Here is a 24,257-nt window from a genome sequence, read left to right on the forward strand (position 1 = left end):
TTATTATAGACTAATATCCGAATATAAGACGCAGCCTAAAATCTCAACTATGATCAAGTTTTTTCCCAGTTCCATTATATTTCATGCTTTAAGTGATTATTCTGATTAACTATTATTAGTATTTTTGGTACATTTTACCTAGAGGAAGTAATATTTGATGTTTTAAATAGATTGCTAACAAAGAGTCTAAAAGTAAATGATATTTTTTAAAATAACGAAAAAATGTAGAACAGAGTTGTGACCCTCATTTTCATTTTGGGCTACATCAAGATCACAAATGTCCTGAAAGGGCCATTGTTCTGGTAGAATGATAAAACAACCCATTAATACACTGTTACAATATTAATAAATAGTTGTCTTTGCCTAATGAGGTCTTCTTTAAATTAAATAATATTGAACATGTTCTCACATTTATGTCATTTGGCAGTATGCAGTAAAAACCGCTTTGATTAGATTGATGAAATAATAATTAATAACATAACTGTTATCTTGAAGGTTATATTTATGTGGCCCTCTAGGGTGCACTCTTGAGTCTGACACGTATAGTATAGAACTTCTTACTTTAATTTTAGAACAATTATTCAAGAAATAAAATCTCATGTTAGTTTTTTTTAACTAAAATGTCTTGTGATACTATTACTGAATATTGCAATGACAATATTAATAATGATCAACTCACACTTTTCTGACTCTTTTGTCCATTTCCATCAATACATATGGAGACAGACATATTCAGCATGGCATTTGAAATATGTCCTATAAAAATATCAAGTTGTAAAATATCAAATATCAGCTACTTATCCAACTCGGTGGCTAACAGAAATTAGCCTTTGTGTTTTGCCCCAAATGGAGAAATTGAGGGGGAAAAAAACAAACTGAGGGACAAAAACATTTCAATCAGTACTTCTGGCAGTTCGAGATTTTTTTTGACAACTTTACAAATAAAAAGTGATATTCTTTTTCAGCCAAGTTCAAACATTCACATTGACCAATCAGTTTTACAGGGTAAAGCCTGAATTAGGTTTTTATCTCAATAAAATGTAGTTGAACTGAGATTTGAATTGAATTGCTTGCAGGAAATGTCCTTCGACTGATCTTCCTTTCCTGAAGAAAGGCTGGATCACGCTTTGGTCCTTGCTTGTAGAAGGAAGCATCAGCATCACAGCAAATGAGTTTCTTATCAGAAAACCTACCATGGATTGACTGAATGACAGAAGTGTAAATGCATACTTCTTGTGCCATTTATTAACATACAGGCTGCAGCCCACATCATCAGGAACTGTGGAAATGTTCCTGCTGTCTTCATCTACTCATCCATGTTTCATCCACAACTGCTTGCCTTTAGCGCCATCAAGTTTTATTTTGATGTGACTTGATTCTAGTTGTTTAAACATAGAACCAATTCTCTTCACAAACACGGACTGTTATTCTCCTTGGATTAAATGTTCAGTGATGAGGTTTTAATGTCTTCCTTGGCCTCAATGCACATTTTGTATGTTTTTTTTGAAGTTTTTGTTTGACATGCAGCAAATGTCGCCAGGCCGGGAATCGAACCTACGATAAGTTAGTTGGAGCCTTGTTTTCTTTCAATAAGCCAGATACAACAACAGTTGAGCTCTTATGAGTGCAAACACTCATAAGAGCTCGACTGTGTTTAACATGTCATTGTTTTTCTTATTATTCATAAAAATATGTGTGCTGGTAAATAGGTTATTTATATATAATCTTATATCTTTTTGCTTTAAGCAGAAATGTTGCTGGACCAGTTCTATTTGACATCATTAAGTCCATATGATTTCATAGAGATGGTTTTATATTCTTGATATGAACCAGATTGATTTCTTTTGTCAAGTGCCTTTAGTTCAGACATCATTTGTTTTGGTTGGTGCCATATACGTGACCAAATTAATTTAGCTGAATGAGTCATAGTTTTAATGCATTTTTGCTTAAAGACACTAAAATAAAAAGCCAGTCAGATTAAAATATATTTATTTGAAGCTCGATGAATACAGAGGTGGATGAATAAACAGCATGTAACCAGAGGGAATCCCTATGACATTTTAAAACCAGTACAATGATCAAATGAAAGCAACGATCAAACCCTTCACCTACTCAAAGAAATTAAAGTTTATCTTAACCCGTCTTCCCCTAAACCTCCAGTGTCTGTAAGGGTACTTCATAACCAACCATGTATTCAAGTGCCATTTACACAATCAAATAAATACATAGTTTGGAAATTTGAGGCAGAAACAAGGCCTGGTTGCTGCAGTATTAAATGAAATGGCATTAATACAAGAGTGACGAGATAGAGAACAGCATGGAGACCGTTAAACAGATGAGTACAGATGGTGGTCAGTGTAGTGTGCGAATGGTGAAGTTTACTTTTGCTTGCTTGACACCAATACACCAAACTCCTGGATGGATATTTCTTTGTTTAGGTACTGCTGATGCTGACGATCTGTGATGTGCCCAAGACGTAGCGCATCATCAATGGAGAACTTCTTCCCTGATTTTCTGTCGTGAAGCACAGAAGACTCTCCAGATGGGCCTTTAACTGTGATCTCTTCCCAATCACACTCCTGGCTCTGCAGGTTAACAAACATCTTCCAGTCGATCAACCCTAGTCGGTACGCCTCTTCAGGTCGCATCTCTTTTCCTGAATCAGGATCAATGACGACAATGGATCTGCGGAGGTGACTTTCCCTTTGCTCTTTCTTCATCCTCACTGCTGCCAGGTTCTTTTTAAGCTTTTCAATCTCCTCATCTTTTTGGGCCGTTATGCTTCTTAGATCTGCGAGTTCCTTCTGAAGTGAGTCAAGCCTCAGCTCAAAGTTCCTGCTATCCTCCCTGGGTGCAGACTCAGTGATAAATCGAGTCTCTTTAAAGGTGATGTCAATCTCTGAACGAAGTTTGCGGATCTCGTTCTGCAGCCTTTGGTTTTCTTGTTGGAGGCGATTACTTTCGTCACGGATGTAGTCCAGCTCTTTAGTGGACTTTGTGTTGGCAAATTCCATGTCGGACAACTTTGAGGTGAGGACAGACAACTCCTGGTCAAGATCACGCCTTCTCCTCTTCTCATCTTCCAACGTTCTCCTTAGGTTTTCAATTTCAAGCTCAGCCTCTGGGTCCCTCTCCACTTGGACTTTCTCTGTGCGGACAACTCTTTCCTTCACATCCATCTTCTCCAGGGTGAGTTGCTGCTGAATGAGAGCGTTCAACTCTTTCTCAAGGAGGGTGCGTTTGTGTCGCTCTTCATCAAGCTGCAGTTTGAGGATAGAATGTTCCTTCTCCTGTTGGGGATCCTGCTGAAGTACAACCTTCTGTTTGACGGTCACCTTTTCACGGTTTTCTTTATCCCGGATCTCCAACTCGTTAAGTCTGACACGAAGTCTCTGGATCTCCAGCTCTGCTTCACGCCTTGCCTTTCGCTCTTGCTCTAGTTCTCTCAGTTGCTGGTCCAGATCAGCAATCTGTCTCTGCAGTAGAAGGAGCTCTGACTGAAGTTTCTCTTTTTGCTTTTGCTCACTGTTGATACTGTGTAGGAAATTGTCACACTCTGACTTGAGCACAGGGTCTTCTTCCATCTTAATAACTTCTTGCTGAACAATCTTTTCTCGCACCTGAGACAGATCCATCTTCTTTAGCCTAATCTTCTCTTCTTGGGCGGACCGTTCTCCTTCAAGTTCAAGACGTTTCTTCTGTTCATCAGCCAGCTTCCTTTTCAGTGTCTCAATTTCTTCTTTAGTCTTGGGATCTTCTCTGTACTGCACCACTTCATTGACCACCTCTTTCATCTGTATTTGCGGTTTGGTTGCCTTCCATCTTTCGATCTCATCCCGGAGTTGACGGATTTCCATCTCAGATTTTTCCGTCAGGTGAGTTTTATCAACGATTTCGTTGCGAAGTCTCTCCAGCTCTCTTTCCGTCTGTGGATCGGTCTTATATTTAATCACTTCTTTGATGCTCTCTCTGACTTCGATTTGAGGTCCTCTGTTCCTTAGCATAGCTAGCTCATCCTGCAGGGATTTCAGCTGGAGTTCAGCATCTCTGTAGCGCCGCTGTTGCTCCACAACTTCGAGACGGAGGTTGGCCACCTCATTCTCAGCCTTGGGGTCTGGGCGGACAATTTCGCGCACCTTCTCCTGAACCACAACCTTAGACTTCTCCTCTTCCAGACTTTGAATTTTCCTTTGGAGATCTGTCTTCTCCCGCTGTGATGATCTTCGCTTGGCCTTCTCATCCTCATACTGCCTTCTAAGGTTTTCTACCTCTCTTTCAAAGACAACATCTTTCTCCACTTTCAGCACCTCCTTGATGGAAATCTTCTCCTCAGCAATTGCCTTCTCCTTCTCCAACCTTCTGAGCTTCTCCTGAAGGAACTTCAACTCATCCTCCAACTGCTTCCTGTTATCCATTTCTTTCTGTTTTCTGTCAAGGAGAAGACGGTACTCTGACTCAAGTTGTGGGTCGTTTTGGACCTTGATCACTTCCTCCTCAGTGATCACTTCCTGTTCCTTGTTTTTCTCCTCAGCCAGTAGGGTAACCCGCTTTTGGATCTGAACCAGCTCATTGTCTTTCAACATCTTGTGCCTTCTTAGTTCTTCTAGCTCATCCCGAAGCTTGCGAATCTCCTCCTCCTGACCACGGTCTCTCTCAATGCGTAAAACCTCTTTGACCGTGTACTGCTGTGCTCCTTCTTTGACCTCTGTCTCAAGGCCATGCAGCTTTAGCTTGAGCACCTCCAGGTCATTCTCCAGCACATGGGTGGTGCGGCGCTCCTCTGACAGCTTCTGCTGAACCTTGTGTACCTCCTCATCCAACTGAGGGTCTGGAACCTTTTTAATGAGCTCCTTCTTGACGATAGTATCTTGGGGCTTTTGACCTTCCAGGAGGTAAATGTCAGTTTGAATGGTCTCAATTTCTTTTTCTAGCTGCTCTCGCCTGTGGATCTCATCTTCCAGCTGCTTTTTGATTCGCCATGGCTCCTCTCCCGGGGCAGCAGCATTGACTGATCTTACAGTGGAAGACTGAATAAGAGGAATTTCAGGTTGCTGTAGAGAGAGATCCATCATTAGTATCTCAGTTAATGTTTTGTTTATTTCTCAATGTAGATGCAAAATTATTTCACCTGGCTAAGAAGATTGTGGGCGAACTCAAGATTCTGCAGCCTTTGCTTGTTCACGGCATTCACTTCTGTGAACTTTGCTTCCATGGCAGCTTCCTGAAAATAGTTAAATACAAAGTTAAACAAGGCACACAAGGAATTAGTCTAAATAGAAACCTCTATGTTCAATTTGATAATAACTAAAGTTATTTAGTCAAAAGTGTAATTGATTAAATATTATCCAGAGAACACTTATTTTCCAAATTACATGCCAGAGTACAGGGTCTGAGTCTTGGTTCACTAAACAGCATCAGTGACAGATTTCCTTTACTGCTTTAAACATTCAGTGTATTCTAAACATCACCTCTGCCTTCACTGTCAGAGCAGGGGATTCCAGTCTGCTCCTCTTGTAGGACTGGGGGAGGAGTCCATCCTCCAGGTCCAGAATGCTCCGAAATTTCTCAGTCTCAGTCTCATAGTCCTAGAAAGACAAATCAGTCAACCATTAACTGAACTTCCATATTGTGCTTTATGGTTATGGTGGTGTAATCAGGTAAAATGTGTCACCTTGACTCCCTGCTGGTAAAGCTGGGCATTTTTGGACAAATTGTTCAAGTCTGACTCCTTTCTTGAAATGTCAGACAGCAAGTTCTGTAGAAACAGAGCTGTTTTAGTATAAAGAAAACATATTTACAACCATGAAGGGTTCAGAACACCTCACTGCTCAGCTCACCCTCTGATTCTTCAGCTTGGCATCTAGTTGTCTTAGGTCATCGGTTTCACGAGGCTCATAATTTGGGATATGGGACAGCCAGGAGTTCAGGCTGCTATAGTCATTCTGGTAATTCTTGTAAGCCATCTTGGCTCTCTGCAGGCTTTGAGACCTGTGTTGTACATGCAGCAACATAAATCATTAGCCAAAAGTTTCTGGTGTGTGGTGCTGGGTTCACAAGTAATAAAAATATTCCACCTCACCTGGTGTCAATCTGCCTGTTGAGGTTGTTGTAGCGCTTGTTGAGTTTCTGAACATCGGCCTCCTGCCGTTCGATGTCAGGACAATGCTCCTGGAAGTCCCTGGCCATGGTGTCACAGCTGCCTTTGGCCAGGCGCAGGTTCTGCTCTGTCTCAGAAATCACTGACCTCTGGGCCTTCAGGTCAGACCCCACTTCCTGACAGCACATTACAATACATTCCTGTTAGTGATGCTGACAGAAGTTGTGTGTCATCCCAAAAGAATGCATGTTCTTCTATTTACTAGTGTAGAGGAAGCTCTAAAACCAAACTAGAATAGAAATATGGCCAGAGCAAATTGTATTTCTTAAACAGTTTTGAACATCTCTTCAAACTGATCAGTCTCTCCAGGATTTCAGTTGTTTTGTGATTTGTTTGTGATTAAAACAGATTTGATGGTGCCAATTTATAAATCATTGCAAAGAATATTTGCAATATTTGTTCTTTTGTATGGCATTAAATGTGAATTTTGGTTTCTCCATTTATCTGTTACAGACGGTAACTTAACCTTCCTTAACTTGAAGGCTAAGCAGTGGAGCAGAAATAAGAAATACTGCCACCGGCAGGAGGAATTTATGCTTAATCCCAAAGTTTGACAATTTTTGCAGACAATTATGCTGGGATCAATAAATGCAGGAATCAGTTTAATTTCCACAATTGTGGAAGCGTCTGGCACCTGGAGGGCCCATGCCGTGCCATATTTAACTCACAGTCCTCGAGTTTGACATGTTTGACCTAGTACATTTGTAACTTTGCTAATTTCATACCCAACATTTTCAGATTTTAAACACCATTTTACCCTGATTATGCATCAGTTTATTCCTGGACACTGAATGTTGTTTTTTTTGTGCGCAGTCATTGCTTTCTGTCTTCTTAAGTCATCAAATGAAGCCAAACATATTATGTTTAGGTGGAAAATAATTGAAAATGACTCCTCTGTTATGCTTCTATAGTTATGGCTGTACAGTTATGTATTTACAGCCACAATTCACCAAAATGGTCAATACAGAGAAGGGTATGTCAGTGTCAGTAAAACATGATAAAGATGACTGGACAGCTCATGAGGACAAAATGGTTTGTCTAGTGAACAAAATTATGACAATAAAGAAAAGCAACAAAATGGGAATAGCTATGAAAGAGGAGGTAAAAACTAGCAAAGAGCCAAAATGCCCAACAGGCATTGCTGCTACATGCTTTGTTGTTGTTTTCTCTGCTGGCCATGCTGTCTGTGAAGAAGGCTTAATCAAAAATAGTTACTTAGGAATGGTAAGAGCCAGCTTACAGCGAGTTCTCTCTGCATTTTCTCCACAGAGGGGATGTCAGCTGGAGCCACCTCCTCCCTGGCCAGAGTATTCTCATAGGTAGACAGCAAAGTCTTCCCTTTCTGAATAGATGTCTCCAGCTGGTTGGAATTCTTCAGTCTAAAACACAAAAGGAGCTAACTTCAATTACAACATGGATTTAAACAACGCAAACTAGACTGAAATAAATTTGGGAATTTGGAAAAGTGAGGGATAGTGCACACTTGTGCTAGGAGTAGGGATGCACCAATCCACTTTTTTACTTCTGATACAGATATTGAACATTTGGTATCGGCTTATACCAATCTAAAAAAGAAAAATAGTGCTGAAGAGGCTTAGAACGATTTTTTTAAAATCAAACACACAAAAAATATATGAATAACTCTGCACCATTGCAGCACACTTAAATACACCAAAGGCTTCACCAGCTTGATCAAAGATGTAAGAATTACACAACTTTAATGTGTTCAGTCAGAATATAATGTAAAATAATAAGAAACTGACAAAAATGATCAGACTACCTTGGCCAAACATCTAAAAAAGTGTAATAAACCTTCTTTCAAATGGTTTATAAAATGCAATTCGGAATCCTAAATACAATGGAAAATAAAGAATTAAGTCACTCAGAGCTCAAAGCATAGAAGTAGACTCATTAGATTTGCCCTTAGGGATCAGACAGACTGTTACGGGGTCAAGAATTTCTAGAATTCTAGATCTAGTTTTTTTTCCAACATCAGGACTGATGTAGATATTAATATCAGATTGGTGCCTCACTAGCTAGGACCACAGCTAATTCTGAGAAAAAACAGACAAAAAAAGCAGGTCACATACTTGTCCTCGGAGCACTGAAGAAGCTGCTCTATCTTGGTGTACTTCCTGTTAGCCTCATCCACCTTGCTGTGAAGCTGAGGAGCACTGGGGGAGGTTGGGTTTGAAGTCAAAAAGCTCTTTGCCTCTGCAACTTTAGAGGTCTTCTCTGGTTCAATACTGCGGACAGTTGAAGCGATGTTCTGGAGAGAAACGTCCTCAGAGCATTAGTGCTTCCTGAAAACATGAAGCTGACATGATCAGGGGATAGAATGGAGCTGAGCTCGTTACCCTTATGTCCTGCAGGCGGTCAGCGCTGTCCGGCACGGTCCGGTTCTGCTCCAGCGGTGGGCGTATTCGAGCATAAATTTCTTTCTCCTGTTTGTCCAGGTCACTGACCACCTTATCGAGACCGGCCATCAGCTGGCGGCACTTCTGCTCATCCTTGCCTGCAGCTACACAGCATTACCGGACAGTGAATGGGAGCTCAGCAGGCCAGAAAACAAGACATCTATAGCTGCAGTAGGTGACTTTTATAAAAATGTATATTTTTACACTTTTGTCGAAACTGTCACTGTGTCATGACAGTATAATATGAGACAAATCTTTTGTGAAAAAACCTGCTCTGCCTTCTCCCAGTGCCAACTATAACAACCAGTCAGAGCCAAGGGAACGGTCTTCGCGTTGTCAATCATGCTTGTGTACATGAAGCTCATTATATCTGCTTCACTGGCCCTTTGCTATGCTACATTTTCTCCCCATCAGCACAGTCTGTCAGGTATGCTCTGGCTAGTTGCACCCGTTTGACTTTCTGAATTTCCTAAAATCTTTCATCAGATGTTTCGTCAAGTGTTTAGAACCTAAAATGTGTAAAAATTTTCAATTTACCTTCCAGAGACACATTAATCCATTGAAAACTCAACTGTCCCGATGACACCAGTGTCCTCATGGACACATGGATTATATATAAGCATTTTGGCTGCGAGTTCATGTATTAAAGAACAATTATACTCAATTCTTTTAAGAATAAACCTTTAAATAATTAGACCTAATGTTTATTTAAGTCTTGTTTCATTCCTTAATTACTGAGATACATTAGTCTGATTACTAAAAGGTTAACATTGGCCATTAGTGGTTAGATTTGTTATTACATTTCATTCAAAGTCTGAATATTGTGATTCTGAGAATAAATGTATTTCTATGATCATTTCCCTTTCGTTCCTTTCTATGAAGCAAGCGCTTCATAATAAGGATTAATAATGATTTTACAGCACAAATATAAACAAAAAGCTTATCTATGCAACATTGATCAGAATTCTTTATTAGACATCCGTTCATTGGAAGAAGTCTCTTGTACCTGTAGCTGTTCCTGCTCCACTCTGCTTCTTCAGCTCGTCAAATCTTTTCAGCAGAGCTGCTTTGCTGGACGCCAGCTTCTGCTTGACAGCTTTTTGTTGACTAGCCAAGCTGCAGGCAGACGGTACATGTCATTAAAGCAACCCTGGAGTAAAACAAGTCATTTTGGTCCCTTGAAAACTCAGCTGAGCACACGTACTTGTCAGAAATGGCCACTGCCTCTGGGTCAGTGGGTGGGATCATGAAGCAGATGCCTGGGGCATTGATCTTATGTCCCGTTTGATCCTTCACATCCCATCTGGACCCATTGTTCCGGAGCAGGGTGTACGTTTCTCCACGAACGATTTGATCCTGCCGAAGAACAAGAAACCGTCACCTTATATGGATCTGAAGGCCCTGTCAGAGCAGGATTAGAATAGTTTTTTATTAAATTAAAGTTTAGGTTTATTTCATTGTGACTTTGTTTTATTCACTTTGTTTGAAATAGTTTTTAGAGTGGGGTTGCTAGTTTTTATTAGTTATTATTTAGTATCTATTAGTTATAGCGCTCGTTTTAGCTTTTTATACTTTGACTTTTTTGAATTCTGCACCTAAAAATGAACCAAAGTATTGTATCGTTATTATGCATGGATTGGGTAATGAGTACTCAACAGAAAATGTCAAACTGAAGAATGTGGACTGTAGTCAAGGTCCTCCTGTGTCTAACTGGAGTGTCTGTGTTCCAGCAAATCCTCTCAAAACACACAGTCCTCACTGGAAAAACAAGCTTGATTTTGTGTCTTTTATTCAATGGAAAGGGTTGGCACCCATATCATTGTTCGTTGGGTGAACTTGCATGTTGTGACTGGACAGTGATCCGTAATGGGGGGGGAGGGCGAATTAGTGATTGCATGTTTATTGAGCACATTTCAGAACATATGGTCCCATAATGCTATTGTAATAAATGTAATTTAAGATCTTTTATACATCTTTTACCCGGGGTATCAGGAAAAAAATAAAAAATAAAAAATCACAACACAGAATATAGAAGCCTAGAACACTTTTCTGTTTTTGACAAACTTCATCCTAATTCCTGAACAGGTGCTGCAATGACAAAGATAATCCATCAATGAAGACCTTTGCTTCAACAACACTGAAGATGGATACAAAAGTTTCTCTGACTTCTATCTCTCCTTTGGGCCCCAGTGGATTTTAAAGAGGTTCATCTGGATCAAGAGCTAGCTCTATTCTAAAAGGATTTAAATACATTATGGTGTAATCCCCTAAATTATACAGCTACTTGGCATAAAACCAAGTGAGGAAAGGTGTTCATGCAAGCAGTCAGATCATGGAAGACATTTGAGGATTAAAGCCCTGACAGCACTCAGGATGAGGCGAGCTGTTGGAACAGAAAGAAAAGTAGGCGACAGGAAGAAGAAAATAAACAGAGAAAGAAATCTAAAGAAATTTAAAAAGGAGCCTGCAAAAGTGCATTATCTATCAAGCAGACTTAAATTAGGCATTCTGATGCTGAAAATTAGCAGCACTGCTATGGTTGACTAAAATGTAGCTAATATCAAGGGATTTATTCCATTTAGTATGCAAAGTTTAACTTTTATATAAAAATAAACTCAAATCTTAATTTTAGCTTAATGCTACTATTAGTATGTGAATTATAGTAGCATGTGGGATATAAATGTCATGTTGACTAACATTTATTTACTCCATTCAGAATTCAAAATCCTGTCGTCATCTAAATTACTCAGTACCATGCTAACCACTAGTAACATAGTCTATAGTTTGCAAACAGCAGTGTATGAGCTAAAATTAGCTCAGCTTGGCTTTTATATAAAAATAAGCTAATAAGCTAATATTAGTTTAAATGTTATACCGCAAAAGCCCTGTCCTAAACAAATATCTCACGTAATTTTTCTGTATTCATCTGCAGGTGTTCTTCTTGTCTGCAAACCAAATTACTTCTCAGGGACAATCATGTTTATCAATTTTAATTTAATCCCAACGTACTCTTTTGTCAGCATAATATGTAAACAATGAAGCTTTTATTTTGTACATTTCTGTAAGGTTCATTTTAGAAGTTCACCAGTCCCATATGCGCCATGTACCTTTGGGTTTTTCACCGTCTTCATCTCCAGCGCCTCCTGGACAAACAACATCATAGCAGTTAATAAGACGGCTCAGCAGGGGCCACACTTCCTGACTGTCCTCACCAAGAACAAGCTGGATTCTAACCTACTGCTGACCTTCTACCCATCTTCTGTTGAAAGCCTGCTGACTTGCTGTGACACATGATGAACTGCTTAAAAAGGTACTTTTTGCATAATGCTGCCCTTTTAAAACTATTGGATTTATCACTGTTAAAATCAAAGAGCCAGAAAATCTGTAAACCGATTTGAAATTTAACACACATGGATTTCATTACACATTCATATCATCCATTAACAAACTACAACAGTACAAACCTACTTGTACAGTATTTCGTGAGTAATTTCAGATCAGCAAATCCAGTTACTTACACAGCTGTAGAAACATGAACTGGATGCACAAACATACAGAAATCATCAAGAGGAAACAATTCAATCTGAATATTGAAAATACTGGTAATGTTACTATTTAACTCTGTTATTGTAAAGTTAGCAGATTGATGAACCTCTAAACCTGACTACATGTTCTGATGGAGTGGAAGGTTAAAACCACATACTTCCTGTTCAAAGTCACAAAGCGCTTCAATGGGCAGCAGCTTCTGGGGGGTTTCTCTCCGGTACTTCAGAGGCAGAACCTGCAGGCTCCTGCTACGCAGACCCCTGACCCGCTCGTCAATGTGATCCACGGCCTTAGCCTGGTCCTACTCAAACACAGGCAGAATGAAAAGAGCCGTCATATCACTGCAGAAATGTTTTAGACGGTTTTTAGCTTCCTTCCAAATGAAGCTCACATCCAGCTCGGAGATCAGGCTCTCCATCTGATAAATGTCTTTGTATTCTGGGCTGTACTTCTGGTTGATTTCCGTTTCCAGTCGCTTCAGCAGGTCCTGAGTGTCGCGTGCTTCCTTGTGGAACTGCAAATGAACAGACACCAACAAACAGGAATTAGCTTCAGCTCTTTGTCTCTCTGAGCTTAAAAGTCCCCTGTCCTTGCCGGCTGACCTTGTGATATTCATCCATGTGCTTCAGATGACTTTCCTCACAGATGAGCAGGTTCAGGTACTCTTTCCAGTCAGCATGGACCGCTTCGTTATGCGCCTTACGACATCACATAGGGATTATCAATCAAATTCATAATCCCCATGTTCAAGCATTTCAGATACAGACCAATCTTGCCAAATAAGCGAACTGACATATTGTCAAATTTGTTTAATAAGTGTACACTTGCAACTTTTGTCTTTGAAAAAAAAAAAAAAAAAAAAATCACAAATTGAAAATAAATCCAAGAATTTGAATAAATTTTGTTTTGATTAGTTTTAGTCAATATTTCTAAGTAAAAACTGTAGTAGCCATCAGTGAGTAAAACAGCCAACAATAACTGATCATTTTGCGCATCTGATTGATCCTCTCATGCTAGAAAGAAACAAAGGTGAGAATTCAGTTGTGATTAAGATATACGACTAAAATAATAAAATCCAAGTCTTTTCTAACACGGTGCCATGGGAACCATTTCCCTGACTACCAGAGCTACCATTTGTCGATCACCAACATCAGCTAGCACATTGGATGCTAGCCTACATATTATTAAGGCAGGAACCAAATTTATATTCTTATACTAATAAAGAAACATTACGATTAAACAAATATATTGACAGAATATGCAACACAACACAAACTATCCAACCACAATTTTCAATTGTAAGCAAAATGTGATTTACTTATTAAACACTGAAGTTAAATGCTTGATTAAAATGTAAATATATTATAGCCTAAATAACTTTGTTTTAAATACTCTATGTACCTCTATAACATTCTTTGCTGGGTGTTGTGCTTCTATCAGACTGTTTGCATCTTCGTTCAGCTTGCTGATGGTAGCCTCCTTGCTCTCCAGACATTTATTGATAAAGTTCTGTTGGGATAAATTAGGTCAATGTCCAACAGCCTGTGCTCTTATTTTTAGATCTGCATTGTGGGTCTGTCCCTCAGGCTACCTCATACTGCCTCCGGCGGGCGGGGTAGTCCAGGTTAGCGTCACTCCAGTCGTAGTCAAACCTCTCCTGTCCTTGCTGGTCCATCCAGAAAAGTTCATTGGTGCAGCGCTGCATGAAGTCCCGTAGGCTCAGCAGATGGCGCTGGCGAGCACTAGAGCTGGCCTTGTTGAAAGAAAGAAAATTGCATATTTTCTGTGGAAATGGTTGCAGTCTGACTCGGCCGTGTGTTTGTGTGGATTTATTACCAGCAGTTTGTCGTACTTGGACTGGAGGCTGCTGAGGTATTCCTGTCCCATCGAGCCACATCAAGACAAAAATAGAGAATTGTTACCAGAAATGTACATTCATTAAAGAACTGTAAAGAAGAATTTTACTCTGTCATATCAGTGATGTGAGACATTCGTCATAGTTCTGCACTAGCAGATTCCAGGCGCAGCAAATCTGGATTAAAAAAAAACTTGAAAATAATAATTATGAAAGAAATCTGTCACTGAAGTGCATCACATACCAATTTCACCACTTTTGGCTCCGACTACACATCTAAACAGAATTCTCCTTCACCATTATTATCCTCCTTGGTGTTTCTATGATCTTGTGACAATCCTGTCGGCTCCCATTGCTGAATAAACTTGAACAGCGACCAACAGACATTGGCATCCATTATTGTTTATGTAAACAAAGTGCTGCTGTGTGATGTCAATGCTCTTCTTCTGTGTATACAGGGCACTCTGGGGTCACAAACTGCTCATACAGAGGTCTGACTGCGGTCACATTTAATTACCAGTATGAATAACCACACAAGCAAAAAGGATTTCAGGAAAAAAATAAATAAATAAATAAAAATAAAAAGAACTGCTCATTAACACCTGCTGTGTGAACATAGCCTATTATTGTGTAAAGTGATAGTGAGTGATATGTATCTGATTCCCCCCCCCCATCTTATTGGGGGGAATAAGATGGAGGAAATATTTTGACTGTGTATATTGTGTATATTTTGACTTATGTGACTTACACTCTGTTTGACCAAACATACAACATGGAGTATTTTCCAGTCAAACTACATCTGGAAAATTTTGGTTCAATCAGGTATGAAATGTCCATTAAGGAATCTATAATCTTTTACATTCGAGGATTTTTAGCCACCTTAGTTATTGCTCAACTAGCCAGTCACAGGCTTATAATAGTACAATGAAACCAGTCAAAAATGTTTCTTAAACATGTAATTAAGGAGATGGATTAAAAAAAAACAAGATGCTAATACATCACTGCCACATATTAAAGTAGTATGGTTTTCTAAATAGGACAGATCTTCACAAATTTTCAGATTTATGCTTGATTTACAACAACTCAGTCATGGAAACAACAGTGACTAGAGGAAGAGCACCTTCCGTCAGTCAGCCTTCTCTGTGTCAGCTGCCCAGGAATGAAACCCACAACCAGATGAAACCAGAAAAACAACAGAATTTAAGGGCTTTCACTAAACATCTGGAAAGAGGCTTGTTGATCAACGTGGTTCTTTAGTCAGAACTAAAGAATGTGAATCTGTGTTGTTTATTTGTATCGTCTGTTTTCTGAGCAGAAAAACAGAATTTAAAGGCTTTTACTAAACATCTGATAAAAAGCCTTGTTGATTCATTCACTTGTCAGAACTAAAGAAAGAGGATCGTTGTGCTGGGCTGTTTGTTTGCATCATCTGTTTTCTGAGCAGTAAAGTTTTGTTGTCTTTTAATAAGTCTGGTTTTTGTTCAGACTAATCTCATGTCCTGACTAACCATGTGTTTTACTTATATTCTTGACTTTTATTGCTTTAACATCATGGACAGAAAACATCTACAGACAAAAATAGCCTTTTGACTAATCCTGTCCATTTAAATTCATATTATGTGTTCTGTTTTACTGAACTGAGCTCAGAGTGAAACATGAACAGGTTGAGTGTAATAATGAATTGATCCTGCTTCTCCTTCAGGCTGGTGGTCCTACCTTGTCTCCTCCAGTAGAGATGTGGGGAGCCAGCGCCTCCACCTCGCTGTGGAAGATGTTGTGCTCCTCCACCTCCTTCTCCAAAGTGGGCAAGTCTTCACCAAAGCCCTTGTTGTTCAGGTTTTCCTGAGCACAGAGACAAACACATCCTCAATGTATTAGTTCAATGCTCCAGGTTCAAATTTACAGAAATTTCAGTTATTTTCTTTTCCCAACCAATTGTAGTTTAAATATTCTTCTGAGTTTAAAAGTTCCTGAACAGTCACTTGCAAGTTAGAACACTTGGAATAAAGCAAAAATAAAGATATTTGCATTAGAAACTAGACCAAAAATACTTTGTAAGGTTTTGTTTTAGTAGTGGATGGATACAAATGTTCACCACACTCATTTGTCATATTAATCCAGACCTGAATGAAGCCAACTGGGAAACTGGACTTTTGCTAAACCCTGTGGTGAGTAGAGCCACATCTTTGCCAGCAATAAAATGTGCTAAACATTCTTCTTAGACTTTAATTCCTCAATATTTATAAGTGTAGCTAACACTATGTTCACTTCCTCCGCTGTCAAACTATAACAAATGGCAAATAAAGCAAAAAGCTGACATCATGTGATGGAGAAATCAGTGGAGATGAGAGTTGAGCAGAATTGCTTGGGAAGGCAACAGCCAGGCCGGTTGAATACTAAAGCAGCAGGCGTTCTGAATGTCTTACCTGTTTGTCTTCCATGATGTTGCCCCAGTTAACGCTGGGCATCCCCTCAGCGCGGTTCAGGTGGTAGATCCGATCATGGTCCTCCTTCAGCTTACTCACCCTCTCCCGCAGCTGAATCATGCTGAATACAAGAGAGAAAGGTGTGACTAACATTTGGAGTGCACTCTAGACAAAAAAAACCAAACACTGTAAAACAAAAGCAGGTGTTACAAAATGAGAGATCTGACTGAAAAAAGGCAGCGTGTTCTAGTGAGACAGAGCAGCAGTGTTGAAGCATCAGGACTCACTCTTGCTCTATCATCTCCGCCTGAGGATGCTGGAGGCGCTTGGTTGCACGGGCATCTTCATCCAGGGCATTGAGCAGCTCCAGAGAGTTAAGGATTCTCTTATTAGTATCATCCTGATACAGAGGCTGCTTCCCCTCGTTGATCTTGTTGACATCCTGCAAAAAAAATGATATCAGACATGATTAAGTGCTTCTGTTTCACCCTGTATAGGCTGGGAGGTTGTGTTGCTCAACCATCTGGCTTCATACAGAGCCACAACATCACATTTAACAGGAGCAGGTCTGGATCACACTCTGATCATCACAGGATCATCTGGAAACCACTCATGATCAATTCCTGACACCAACTGTCTGCATGTTACTGCTGCTTCCAAATCTGATTATTTTCATACAATGGGGTGAAAAGGTGTTTGCCCCCTTCTGAATGCCCTTTGTTTTTCACACTTCAGTGTTTCAGAACATCAAACCTATTTAAACATTAGTCCAAGACAATAGCAGTATTAACAAAATGCAGTTTTTTTCTCAAGAAAGGTGTTTTTTTCATTAAGGTAGTAGTTGCGTTTCCATTGCAAATATTGGCATAATTTGTCAGTGAATCCACTAATGTTGAAAAAAGACAATTTTGCAACTGCAGCATTTTCATTAAATAAGAAACGCAATTAAAATCACACATTAATAAACTTGTTCTCATGATAAGTCAACAAACATGCTGCACTGTCATCCCCCAACTACTTCCTTTTGTGTTCTTTGTGTTTTATGCCAGTGGCGTAAACAACAAAGTATTTCTATTGAAGTTTTGTGAGACTAACCAATTTTGATACAGTCAGAAAAAAACACACCTTATCCTGACACAAGAGATTTTGCAAAATTGGTGTGTTTCCATTAAGCAAATTATCTTTGAAATGTCAAATTACACAAACATATGGTTGATGGAAACACAACTGATGGTGAAACTTCCCAGGAGTGGACGGCCAACCAAAATTAACCCAAGAGCTCATGGACTGCATAGCAGCGTTCCAAAGTGAAAATCACTGTTGAGCATTATTCAGCAGTCCTGGTACCAGTCTGTTCAGGTGTTGATGTTCAAGGTCATGCAGGTTTTTACCTTGTTGAGGTTCTGCTCGATCTCATAGATGCTCTTCTCCACCTTATCAGCGTTCTTCTGCAGCTTCTCAATAATAGCAGCCAATTCCGTGCTGGTACTGTGGGACAACCACACAAACATATAGATGAAGGTTTTTTTCCTATTATTGATAGTGGAAAAAAAAAAAACATAACTTGTTCTCTGTAAACCTTTAAGTATGTGTAATAAAAAGCCTCGTTCATCTCTGGAAGAACTGCCTGCAGGACATTGAGCAGCTGTTTCCAGAACCGGCCCAAGGCAGAAGACAACAAAACCGCTCCCCAGGTTTTAGTTGCTTTTAATAAGAATACATGTCAAAAGTATGAAGATGTATTTTTCAATGTAGAACTTGTCACCAGACTGAGGAAAATACTCAGTTTGGTAGTCATGCTAGCAGCTATAATTTAACATTGCTAACTCATCATTTGCTAATCATTGCTGTTAATCATATTTTATGCACATTTAACAGAAACTTAATCACTGAGAATCTTCCATGTGTACTGATCAAACTGTCCTCTCATTTTCAACACTGGGTTAGATCATTTGTTAATAACAGAAGCAGAAATATCTCACCGCATTGTAAAAAGTATAGAAATTTAAATCAATAAGCATAATTGCGAATTACAATGAAGAAATTTGAAATTTAAATACAATGTACTCCAGACCGGCCACTCTTGGTAGACTATTGCTAGAACAATAAGTCAGAGAGATAAGGAAGGAAGGAAGATAAATGAACCTGACATCTCAGGTCATTTGCACGGTTATTTTCCATTAGAAAGTCTCATTTTATTGGCTGATCAGAACTAATTGATCCATCTAATTCCACAGTTTGTCCACCAGAGAGCACTCACAATTTAATTTCGACAATTTGCTGCACTTAGATTTTTTGATCACATTACTTGGAGAAAGAAAGAGAAAAAACATAAATCAACTGTTGCTTTTTGTCCTTTCTGATTCAGTGCTGGGGCGTTCCTCACACCACCGACAAGATTAGATTGTTCCAAACGTTACGTGATTAGTGGTGGAATGTCTGCTGACCTCAGTATATACACAAGTAATCTCCAGTGCTTCAGTGAACACACTGCAGAGTTTTCACTGCCTCTCTTTCTCACACACACACTCACACACACACACTCAGGTTCTGAGTGGTTCTGACACTGCTAGGCTTAGTGAAAATACAGGAAATATGCTGAGACAAGTCTGCTGTCATCTGCTGCGCTTCTTATGCCCGTCTCCTCAGTCAGTCTTAGCATAAGCAGTGCACAACATGTCTCATTACACTGTAGATACCCAAAGGCTCTTATACCTAAAATCCACCCAACACAAGAAGCTAAAATCAGCTCTGTAGTGAGTTGTTTCTCTGATGAGCTCTGAACTCTTATTGTTTTAAAGATTTACTCAATTAAACTCTTAATTTTTTTTAATTTTCTCTTTATATTAACTACTTTACGTTAGAAATGCACTGATCTGATAATATTAGTATCGGTCTCCATATTAAACAAAATTCTAGATCTGGTATCAGTGACAGTGTGCCTGTTCCTTAAGGTCAAGTCTAGTCACTCTATTTCTATGTTTTGTGCTTAGAATTTTTTGTTACATTATATTTAGAATTTCTAATTGCACCGTGTGAAACATTTGTTTATTTTTACGTTTGTTCAAAGGAGTCAACCTGTTGCTTATGTCAGTATCAGTTTCTTTATTATTTGTTTTACATCATACTCCCAATTGCACTGACCAAAAAAACTTTAAGTTGTGTTGTTTTTACATGATGGGCCAAACTTGTTAAGTCATTGGTGTATTTAAGTGTGCAGTAATGGTGAAGGTTTATCAAATAAATATGTAATTCAGTACCTTTATGTCTGTTTAAAAAGAAAGAAAACATCTCAAGTCAATTCAGCTGTTTTTCTATATTGGATCGATATCGGCTGATATTAAATCTCAGATATTTGTATTGGTATTGGAAGCAAAAAAAAAAAAAGAAGTGGATCAGTGCATCCCTACTTTACGTTTGAAAACACTACATTTATACAAATCCAGAAAGAATGATCATAAGAGAGCCACAAAAGATGAAAAAATAGCATGCAAGAACAGGTCTGGAGCTCGAAATTAAACTGAAAGTGCTTCTGCAACTGAAATCTGTCTGTGTGTGTGTGTGTGTGTGCGTGTGTGTGTGTGTGTGCGTGTGTGTCGGCCCACTTCCAGGACCCAGCGGCTCACACACAGGTTACGCAACAGCTGCAGGATGAGGAGCGCATCGTGGAACTCCACGGCAACCGGTTGAAACACTTAAAGAGCAAGTCTGAACTGGCATCCACTGAGGAGTTCTGGCAGCTGGCAGGGTTCCAGGTGGGGTTGGGGGAAAAATCTGGATCCAAACCCAAAGTTCTGTGTTGGAAGGAACTAAAGAATGTCCACCAACTAGAAAAGACAGGCTTAACCACTGCCACTGCTTTGTCCTGGCATGATTTGGAGGTCTTCTGCTCATCTTTAAAGCGGATATGATGTTCTTAGTTTGAAACAGGCGGTAAGAAACTGGCCCTGGTTCAGAAACGGCAGCAAAACGGCACCAGCTCAGTCTCAGCTCTGCTGCAGAATCACTGGGTCTGACATACCGCAGGGACCGTCATGGTTCTGGCTCTGAAACATTGGGTTGGGAAAGACGTGTTGCATGTTTACACGGAGGAAAGGTTCCAATTAGAACCAGAACACAGCAGGATTAGGTCATACAGGGTGTGCCGGGCTGCTGTCACTGGGCTCTGGATCGGAGGCCAGCTCTAGTAGCAGCCTGGACATGGACGTGCTGGGAGACAAAAACTACTCAAGGACATTCTGTGTTGTTCCTTTTGTCTGCATATGCATAAAACCTTTTTCTTTGTCTTTAATTGTTGCATTAACGTCTTACACTGAGTATGTTGCATATAATCTTTACCTCCCAGCTTGCAGGTGTTCAGTTCTGAATTGTTCAGGTATTCAGAGAAACACCTGAACAAGCAGGACTGTATGAAAAACAACCACACAGGGAGGAGCTGCATTATTAGGATTCCTCTTCTGTCAGTGGGTGGCTCTCAGGAACAGCACAAACGATGGAGAGCGCTAATCATTTCTGGAAACATTTAGATGAATCAGTAGAAGGACGTGAACCAAACAACTCTTTAGACATGACGATGCTGCAGGGCCGGTTTTAATGACAGGTCAACACATAACCTAACAGGGAGGGAAAAACCCCCCGGGCCCAGACAACTGGGTGTCTAAAAGGACGACAAATTAGCTCCCTGCACTGCAATATTACAATATTACTTGAAGCAATATTCAATTATTTGAAAAACAAAGTATTAGATTTTCTTGGGAACAACATGGAGCTATTGGCAAGGAGACACATTTAACCCAAAATAAATCAATTCACACCCACTGACATTCAGGAATTGATGGAATATAATTTGCAGTAGCAGAAGATGTTTTCTGGAGTGGCAAGGGCACCAAATCTAGCTCCAGCCCAGGGCCCCACATCCTTGTAAAACCAGCCCTGATCATAAAGTAAATTAAAGCATTTTCTGACTCAATAGTTACCTAGACTTGTTAAATTGGATTTAAAAATGGAAATAATAAAGTCTGATTGATTCTAGTAAATGTTAATGAAACCAGTTGGGTTTCACCTGTAAGCAGAGAGAGAATGTCAGCGATATCGATATAAAGATGGCAATAGGCGGAGGAGACGGGCTTTAGGCTATAGGTGCAGCACCATTTTGGGAGGGGCAGCAAGAAATTCTTCTTACAGTCTTTCTATGCTGGACAGCTGAATACTTATCGGACCTGTTGGTACAACTTTATAACACAGCTTATCAGCCACACCCACGCGGCAGCTAAAAGCACAAGACGTGAAACTGATTTCTCTGAGTTTGGTCAAAACACAAGATTCTGGCGACCGGATGTGGTTGAATCAAGTCCTCCAGGATCCATGTGGATCCATCCAGCTGAACGGAACCAGGGAACAAGGCAGAGGGGAAACTGTCTCCGCGGATCTGCTCAACCAGAATGACAAGAGCCTGTCCCTGGCAGGGCAGGGCGCGCCTGGTTCAGGACGCACAGCCCAACCTATCTATCCCACTTCATACAATACTAACTGCGTCATTTAATCAACTTTTCTTCTATTTCCATGTTTTTCTCTCAATCAGTCCGACGACAGAGTCTTAAATTAACACCCAGGCACAAAGATAAGCGACGACGTAAAGAACAAAGATATTAGGACTGAGCCCAAGGTCACATTTCCACCGAGACCTTTTTCTCTACAACACCTTGCACTGAAACAAACATACATACAAACACGCATACAAGCGCGCGCACGTTTCTACAAAAACTTGTGAAAGCATGTCACTTACCTTGATTTTTGCTGCGTCGTAGGCGTAGGGGTGATAGCGGCGGTCTTCTTGCTTTTCTTAAACATGGTGGCAGGTCACCTGTCAGCACCTTCCTCTGATAACTTAGGCGTCAAACGCAGCAGGACAGGTGGACCGCAGCTGGGTGTCGCGTGCTCAGCTTGTGCCGCTGTTGTTGCTCTGGAAGCCGTGGGAGAGAAAAATGTCCTCAAGAGTCTCAGCCTGCACCCACCCGCTGTCACTGCGCTCACAGAGATAATGGACCCAACACCACCTGTAACAGTCACTTCTAGTGCTCGCACACCCACTCTGTACACCTGGCAGCCAGCACGGGATGGGCGGGGCCACAGAGGGAGGCTCCGCCCATTACGACTGCTGAGGAAAAACAGAGGGAGGAAAATCAACAGCTGTTTATATTTCCTGACAAACATCAATGTTGCCGTACATAAACAGCACAATGTTTTAATATTGATCGGATACCTGGCAAATATGGCGTCAGTATGGCTGATATTATTACCAATCCTTTTCGTTATTTATATATCATCAAACTTCTGACCTTTAGGTGTTTTTGTGCTCTATCCTTTGAATTATTGTTATTGGAAACTTAGAAAGAATTTTTAGGTGTCTAAAAAACACTTTAATAATATACTAACATGATAAACAAAAACAATAGAAAAACAAAACAAATTTGCGTACAATTTTTCATAAATAAATCAAATGCAAAATATTAACATTTGAGAGAAAATGAAAACATTTGAGATAAAGTTGAGAAGCTACAACTCAAACAAACAAAAAATCAAGAGGAGATATTAAAGTACTAAGGCAGTGGTTCCCAAAGATTTTCTGGGCACCCCTATGGATTACAATAAACCCCCCAAAGAAGAAAAAGAAAAAAAATCAACTGGGCACACACATCGTTCAACCAGACATAAACTTATACACATATTTGTTTTCAAATTCAGTCTCTATCTATCTATCTATCTATCTATCTATCTATCTATCTATCTATCTATCTATCTATCTATCTATCTATCTATCTATCTATCTATCTATCTATCTATCTATCTATCTATCTATCTATCTATCTATCTATCTATCTATCTATCTATCTATCTATCTATCTATCTATCTATCTATCTATCTATCTATCTATCTATCTATCTATCTATCTATCTATCTATCTATCTATCTATCTATCTATCTATCTATCTATCTATCTATCTATCTATCTATCTATCTATCTATCTATCTATCTATCTATCTATCTATCTATCTATCTATCTATCTACTATTAGATAGATAGATAGATATCTATATCTATGTATATAATGTTGGTTGGAACTATGTGTGTGTGTGTTTGTCAGTGTGTGAGCTCTGTTACTGGGGGCGTGCCATTCAGGACTGCACTGGCCCAACCAGTCAGACTTGAAATATGCTGTATTTACTCTTTAGTGAAAAATGTCCCTGTGTGTGTGTGTGTACATATCACAGTGATTCTACAACACTGCACATTGGTGGAAATATACCGCTAACACAGTAAAAGTTAAGTCAAAGCACTTTAAAGATCCGATTACAAACTCTTCCTCCGATTATTACGCCAGTCAGATTGATGAGCTCGCATGAATGTTTAAAGAGCTGATTGGATTAAAGTTTCCCTGTTGATAATCCCCCATCCTGCACAGAGCACTGAGAATGAGATGGCATGAAGGACTTCGTTTTAACAGGAAGAGACTTCCACAGAATAGGAAGTAGGATTATTGGCCATCAGCTTTGAGCGGCTGGGGGTCAAGAGGTCAAAAGAGAGAGTTTGCAGTTTTTAAGTTGTGGAACCTCACCTGGACATATTGTGATGTTTACTAAATTTTCAATGCGTATTAACTTAATTATTTTTTATATTTTGCTGAAAATAGAAAACAGGTAATTCAAGTTAGTTACTATGTTGCAAGTTATCAATTTAAGTTTAGTCAAGTAAATATGCTTAGCTTATTAATAGGTCATGTTAAACAAATGTAAATAAATTCAATTTGACAAACTTAGTTTGATGAAACAAATTAAATAAAATGTATTTAAGTTG

At 39.6% G+C, this 24,257-nt stretch overlaps 1 protein-coding gene across 1 annotated transcript; it reads right to left on the reverse strand.

Annotated features, from left to right (window-relative positions):
* Positions 1–1,972: 1,972 nt before the first annotated feature.
* ppl (periplakin) lies at positions 1,973–22,473 on the reverse strand. Its single transcript, XM_044099145.1, has 23 exons — positions 22,187–22,473; positions 17,793–17,889; positions 16,689–16,843; positions 16,402–16,522; positions 15,692–15,817; positions 13,957–13,998; positions 13,712–13,873; positions 13,522–13,629; positions 12,723–12,818; positions 12,512–12,634; positions 12,278–12,421; positions 11,682–11,717; positions 9,779–9,930; positions 9,581–9,690; positions 8,515–8,678; positions 8,248–8,426; positions 7,398–7,536; positions 6,080–6,273; positions 5,838–5,988; positions 5,672–5,755; positions 5,469–5,585; positions 5,129–5,221; positions 1,973–5,051 (listed from the first exon to the last, which is right to left on the reverse strand). Exons 1-23 carry the CDS (start codon positions 22,249–22,251, stop codon positions 2,379–2,381), a joined length of 5,331 nt encoding a protein of 1,776 aa, XP_043955080.1. The 5' UTR covers positions 22,252–22,473; the 3' UTR covers positions 1,973–2,378.
* Positions 22,474–24,257: the final 1,784 nt, after the last annotated feature.

Source organism: Gambusia affinis, linkage group LG19 (assembly GCF_019740435.1).
Source record: "Gambusia affinis linkage group LG19, SWU_Gaff_1.0, whole genome shotgun sequence".
Lineage (NCBI taxonomy): Eukaryota > Metazoa > Chordata > Actinopteri > Cyprinodontiformes > Poeciliidae > Gambusia > Gambusia affinis.

Excerpts from the sequence above, each read along its gene's own strand:
- ppl (XM_044099145.1), bottom strand. The coding sequence starts at position 22,251 with ATGTTTAAGAAAAGCAAGAAGACCGCCGCTATCACCCCTACGCCTACG. Across the intron at positions 13,874-13,956 it reads CCAAGTACGACAAACTGCTG|GCCAGCTCTAGTGCTCGCCA; the intron begins GTAATAAATCCA and ends TCTTTCAACAAG. Across the intron at positions 7,537-8,247 it reads CTTCAGTGCTCCGAGGACAA|ACTGAAGAATTCCAACCAGC; the intron begins GTATGTGACCTG and ends TTTGTGTTTTAG.